Source organism: Monopterus albus, unplaced genomic scaffold (genome assembly GCF_001952655.1).
Source record: "Monopterus albus unplaced genomic scaffold, M_albus_1.0 scaffold293.1, whole genome shotgun sequence".
Taxonomy (NCBI): Eukaryota; Metazoa; Chordata; class Actinopteri; order Synbranchiformes; family Synbranchidae; genus Monopterus; species Monopterus albus.
In genome coordinates, this window is record NW_018128173.1 from 360,514 (window position 1) to 367,360 (window position 6,847).

General features: G+C 42.2%; 1 protein-coding gene across 2 annotated transcripts; it reads right to left on the reverse strand.

The window, feature by feature from the left end:
- Positions 1-201: 201 nt before the first annotated feature.
- fkrp (fukutin related protein) lies at positions 202-3,456 on the reverse strand. 2 transcript variants are annotated; one of them, XM_020623193.1, is made up of 2 exons: positions 3,372-3,456; positions 202-2,768 (listed from the first exon to the last, which is right to left on the reverse strand). In XM_020623193.1, exon 2 carries the CDS (start codon positions 2,643-2,645, stop codon positions 1,047-1,049), a length of 1,599 nt encoding a protein of 532 aa, XP_020478849.1. In that variant the 5' UTR covers positions 2,646-2,768; positions 3,372-3,456; the 3' UTR covers positions 202-1,046. The 2 variants fall into 2 exon arrangements, with proteins under 2 accessions (XP_020478849.1, XP_020478848.1); XM_020623192.1 differs by having other exon boundaries at positions 3,051-3,456.
- Positions 3,457-6,847: the final 3,391 nt, after the last annotated feature.

The following is a 6,847-nucleotide window of genomic DNA, read 5'->3' on the forward strand; positions in this document are numbered from 1 at the left end:
TAGGCTCCTGCCATGTGCCTGAGGAACTCCCATTAAAATGTTGAAGACCTAGTGTGGAAGCTTAGGGGTTACAAATGTTTACTGTGCCACCTAGTGGTAATGAGAACAATTGCAACTGCTATTGCACATTTTCTGTCCTGTCAAAGCATTTGTAAAGCAACAATCCTCAAAATGAGATAATTAAGACATGCAAGTGTAACAATTCATTTATTTTAGCAGTACATGAAATGTAGTGACACCATTATACACTCAAGTAACAACACTACAGAGGAGCTGGTGTGTTGTTTAATGTGTAGTGCCTCTTCTAAAATGCTTTCTTTGAATTATCTGCTGAACTGAAATTCTATTTCAGTCAGTACATAATGGGTGCCCAGTAGTAACACACATAGCTGAGCAAAAGGTTTATATTCATTCACATATTCAGTCAACATTTAAAGTTTTTAAATGAATATTAATGCCTGACAGACACATTACATCCTCTCCTTATGAGAACAGTAATAAGATAAACAACAGTGTATTTTATTCCACCACACTACAATTGTTGGGTACCAAATGGCCTCAATATACATAACATTCATTCATAAAATGTGCAAAACAATGCACCACAGTCGAGAAATGTATAAACATCTGTTCAGTACCTTAAATAAAGATAATGTACACTGTAACTTTAACAATAAACCAATATCTGTATCATTTCAAAGTATTTATCATCTTTACAGTCATATTTATACTGTAGAACACGCACGACATGTAGTAAAAACACTCTCTCAAAGGTTTGCCTGATGTCAATGCACCAAAACTGTCACCACTCACAAAGAATAAAAAGAGTCTGACATTAGACTTTACATCCAAATACTGACAACAGGAAGAAAGTAAAATTGACCAGGCATGTGATTATACTGTTGTGCAGTTGTTTTGGCACCATATTAGTTTACAGGCATCAACTTCTAGGCTGTTTTTCAGCAGCAAAAAAAACAAACAAACAAACAAAACGTTGAGGCAAGACTTCCTGTGTTGTTAAGTAAACAAACAGTCTCTATTATCACTCATAATTTGCTTCTGTCCAGCCTCTTTTTTGCAGGGTTGGGGTACTGGGGGTTCTCAATCACCCCCTCTCCAAACTTGAGCTCCAGGAATGCTCGGTGGTTGTTGGGGCTGTAGGCGGTGATGCCAGCAAAAGCCATGGGTACCAGTGGCTGCAGGAAGTGCTCCGGGAACTCCACATCTTGTTTGTGCTCTGTCCAGGTGTCTTTGGTCATGACACCGTTACGTGGATAGAACGGCCACAAGTCAACATGCAGGTGGTTAGCCTCGCTGTACTGGACTCTGTAGAAGTCTCCTTCCACTGCACGTTCCCAGACATAGCCATTAGCATCCACAAGGGAACCTGAATCCAGGTTCTTCAAGTGATCACAGTTGGGTACATCCTCCAGGTAGATGCCCAGGTCCACGTCATAATCCCATGGGATGATGTCCTGATGGCGGACGGCACCTAGCAAAGTCCCCCCCTCTAGCCAGTAGCGCACACCTGAGCTTTCCAGGATATTGATAACATACTTGGTGGTTTCTCTGAGTGCTCGCAGACAACAGGGAGGTGTCCAGCGATCCAGATAAAGGTAGTCTGGGGTGTCATCCTGAACAGTGCCAAAGCAGCGAGGTGTTTCTTTGCTGCAGCCATACCACTGTTCTTTCCCATCAGGCAGCAGGAGACGCTTCAAACCAAAGCTCTTCATTAGCTTCGCAGATGCCTCCTTTACGCGAGTGTCAGCCTTCCACTGATTGTGGGCGGAGCTGAAGAGGGGCCGGTGATTTGCAGAGAAACAGGGGCTCTCCAGCAGCTTAACCTTCCAGCCCCTCAGGGCTGTCTGGATAAAAAGCGAGGAGAAGAGAGGCCGCCCCAGAGGGACAGAGAGGTTGAACAGATCCTCAGTGCGAATGAGGACAACTGCATCTCCTTGTAAAGCTGTACACACACTCCCACTGCTCCCAGACGCAGCCAGAGAGTATGTGGCTGTCCACTCTCTGAGGTTCACTCGCAGGTGGAGACACTGCACAGCAGATCGCGCCAGCACAGGTGCAGCTACGAGCCTCACAGGCCCCCCGCCCTCACCTTCCAACTCCCTGATCAGCCTCTCGATAGCCCGAGGTTGCTCCAGCTCCACCCCATCAGGCACCAGCAGCACAAACTCTGTCTGGACATGGAACTCTGGCCTGTGAGCTTGGGGTGGCTGATCCGGGCTTGGGGAGAGCACTAGATGCCGAGCCCCATCTGGAAGCACCAGGGGAGGATATGGGGGTGTGTCAGCTACAGCCAGGAAAGGAAGCTCAGGTCTCTGATGGAGGAAGGAACTAGCCACATCCCCAACATAATTCTCAAAGTTTTCAAACTCCCGAAGAAGAACAGTCACACGTGGGCTACGACTGTGTCCCTCCACTCCAACCACTCCGGGCTCACCTCCAGCACCTACAAATATCCCAAGGCCTCCCCCAAGACCGGAGGCTGGTGGGGCAGCCCTCCTCGAACCCCTGCCAAGCTCCTTCCTCTTTTCCATCATTTGCTGCTGGGCCCGGGACACATAGTACAGAATGAGTAGGTTGAGGATGATGGCACCAGTTAACAGGCCCTGGCAGAAACTGATACGCATGGCAAATGATGTTTACTTTCCAGATTTTCTCAGGAGCAGAATTTAAGTTTCAATCAAGAAAACCAATGGCGGTTCTTAGGTCCCCATTAATCAAAGTGTAGAGGAATGAGAGTGGAGGGCAACCTGAGAAAGACAGAAAAACATAATGAAGCTGCTGTGATTGTGTTTAGCTTTTAATCTCACAGTGTTGCACAGACAAACTTTATAAATATAAGCTACCTTAAACTAATTTGATTTGCAGCAGCTAACAGTGCCCTGAATTATCCGAGTCATTATGAGTTACTCTGAATGAGAAAACAAGGGCAGCCATAGCTCCAAATAAGGGTTTCTTTTACAAATAGAATATGGCTAGGTGCATTATCAATCAATAAAAACAGATGGGTAAAATTCCTGACATAAACTCACCTTAATTTGGACAACAATTTGTAGGACGCAATTCATCATATCATGCATTTTCCATTTTATCAGATGCTTTAGCAGCGTTAAACCCATTAAGCTTGTACTAGCCTACATTAGTTTGCATGGTGGTCCATCTCAACCAGCTCTGTAGCATAACGTTAAGAGCAAAGCTATCTTGCATAGGTACTGTGACTGCAATGACAGACTCATCCGCATTGTGAGCTAATACTTTTGCAGTGCGGTTAAAACTGGATCTGCAATGCTTTAAGAAAAAAAAACACAACTTAGTGCACTCGAATCACATCAAAACATACCACCATTATGTACCTAAACACAAGCTCAGCCACGAAACCCGCCCGCACGTATTCACCATTAAGCTATCACATTTGCCCATGGGCGCCTGCCGTCTGTGAACCGAAGCAACAGAGGAAGAACCTCCGGCTCCTATCCTTCAAAATAAAAGCTCCAGCAAAATAAATAAACGGATTTTGCACAAAAACTACATTAGTTGAATATCAAAAATACCATTGCTGGTACTAAATATATCCTCACACGATCATTTCATTTCTACGGTTTTAAAATAAAAACATGAGGCCTTTAGCTTCAACTACACACTGTACAGTACTGTCATTTTGAGCCCGTCAGTTTAAATGTTTTTGCCAACATTAAGCTTCTTAATTATACTTGTATTGTAGCACTGTATGTTTCTAAATAAATTCCCTAACTCTGTAATTTTAATGATAATTTTTCATTTTAATTGCCCTATAATGTTGCTGTTAAATAAAACAATAAATAAAATAAAATAAACAGAATTTTATTAAAAACATATACCATACGTAGCGATTTATAATTCCTTCCCATACTTCAATAACCTGAAGTTAGTATGATGCAAGTGAGTTAGGGTAATTAAACCTGAGCTTGTTTTATTCGATTTTAACTGATATAAATTGACTGTGACAAAACTCTGATTTTGCCATGTCCATATGAAGGGACCTACCAGGTAGACATTTATATCTGCTGAGTTCGGCATGTGAAGGAGCCATCCACTATACCGCCACCCTTTTGTTAAATCACACACAAACATTTTTAATGAAGGTTCAAACTGGAAACAAAATTATAGATAATTTTGGCTAAATTTATTGCTCTCTAACATCCCTGCTCACAAAATGGCAGGAAATGTGTCTCCCTAGCGACACGTTCATTGTGTATTGCAGAAAACAAGGCCCTTTATTTGTCACCCACATAGGACAGTTCCAACAACAAACACAAGGAGCAGGGAACTGATCCTGTATATACAAAATAAGAGTCACAAACAAAATGGTAACACTTGTTTGACGATAGATAGACTGATAGAAACTATAAACATTTGATAGCCATGTTTTCATGCTACCTTGGAATAATCTATGTTAAATGTGGCGTATTCGTGAATAAACAAGCCAAGATGGTAAAAAAAAATTAGCTGAATCGAGTTTTATCTTGAAGGCTTCAAACCGGAAGTGTAGTATTTTACCAACTGAATAGTAATTTTGCCCCTTGCGTGTGAGAAAAGGAAGAAAGAAGGGAAGATTATAGAGAAGTGTTGCTGTGTTGGAAGAAGGGTTTTGAGTACTTTTAAAAAAATATTATTGTTCGTACTCTCTGTTTGTTTCCTCCTCCTTATCCTGGCGAAAGGTTGAACGGTTAAAATGGAGGCGGATAGATCCGGCGGAGGACCAAACCCGAACTCTGGAGGCGGCAGCAGCGGAGCGGGGCGCAACCCAAACGGGCCCAAAGCAGCGCCGCACTTCATCCAGTACGAGTGGGGACGCTTCCAGGCCGAGAAATACCGCTGGGAGGCTGAAAGAGACGAACTCAGGGTAACATTTCCTTACAGTTTTCCTGCTTTTGCAATGCTAACCCAAATAATGGCCAGGACTGACACTGCGAGAAGCTCCTTTGGTGCGGCTTTGTGACAGTAGCTTACACATGCCCCGCAGTCAGTCTCAGGATGACAGGATGCTAACGGGCTAACCATACACCTTGTGATAACCAGGGCGTGTAATTACTAGACAGTAAATGAAAACACAGGGACTCTGTGACCTCCAGCTGATGACCACCGAGAGCCAAACAGCCACCAGTAGCATTTAAACATCAAATAACGAGTATTTTCAGAATACATTCATCTTTTCCTTTCAGCCTTCAAATGAACACATAATCAGTTGTATTTCAAGATATAGAGCACCTCACTAGACAATAGAGGTCTATAGCAGCCAACAAAAGCAAGCAAGCAAGCTACCCAGAATCACATCAAAACATACCACCATTATGTACCTAAACACAAGCTCAGCCACGAAACCCGCCCGCACGTATTCACCATTAAGCTATCACATTTGCCCATGGGCGCCTGCCGTCTGTGAACCGAAGCAACAGAGGAAGAACCTCCGGCTCCTATCCTTCAAAATAAAAGCTCCAGCAAAATAAATAAACGGATTTTGCACAAAAACTACATTAGTTGAATATCAAAAATACCATTGCTGGTACTAAATATATCCTCACACGATCATTTCATTTCTACGGTTTTAAAATAAAAACATGTGGCCTTTAGCTTCAACTACGTACTGTACAGTACTATCATTTTGAGCCCGTCAGTTTAAATGTTTTTGCCAACATTAAGCTTCTTAATTATACTTGTATTGTAGCACTGTATGTTTCTAAATAAATTCCCTAACTCTGTAATTTTAATGATAATTTTTCATTTTAATTGCCCTATAATGTTGCTGTTAAATAAAACAATAAATAAAATAAAATAAACAGAATTTTATTAAAAACATATACCATACGTAGCGATTTATAATTCCTTCCCATACTTCAATAACCTGAAGTTAGTATGATGCAAGTGAGTTAGGGTAATTAAACCTGAGCTTGTTTTATTCGATTTTAACTGATATAAATTGACTGTGACAAAACTCTGATTTTGCCATGTCCATATGAAGGGACCTACCAGGTAGACATTTATATCTGCTGAGTTCGGCATGTGAAGGAGCCATCCACTATACCGCCACCCTTTTGTTAAATCACACACAAACATTTTTAATGAAGGTTCAAACTGGAAACAAAATTATAGATAATTTTGGCTAAATTTATTGCTCTCTAACATCCCTGCTCACAAAATGGCAGGAAATGTGTCTCCCTAGCGACACGTTCATTGTGTATTGCAGAAAACAAGGCCCTTTATTTGTCACCCACATAGGACAGTTCCAACAACAAACACAAGGAGCAGGGAACTGATCCTGTATATACAAAATAAGAGTCACAAACAAAATGGTAACACTTGTTTGACGATAGATAGACTGATAGAAACTATAAACATTTGATAGCCATGTTTTCATGCTACCTTGGAATAATCTATGTTAAATGTGGCGTATTCGTGAATAAACAAGCCAAGATGGTAAAAAAAAATTAGCTGAATCGAGTTTTATCTTGAAGGCTTCAAACCGGAAGTGTAGTATTTTACCAACTGAATTGTAATTTTGCCCCTTGCGTGTGAGAAAAGGAAGAAAGAAGGGAAGATTATAGAGAAGTGTTGCTGTGTTGGAAGAAGGGTTTTGAGTACTTTTAAAAAAATATTATTGTTCGTACTCTCTGTTTGTTTCCTCCTCCTTATCCTGGCGAAAGGTTGAACGGTTAAAATGGAGGCGGATAGATCCGGCGGAGGACCAAACCCGAACTCTGGAGGCGGCAGCAGCGGAGCGGGGCGCAACCCAAACGGGCCCAAAGCAGCGCCGGGCCAGGCGACTTCAGCTGCGGGGACCGGGGCGATGGCA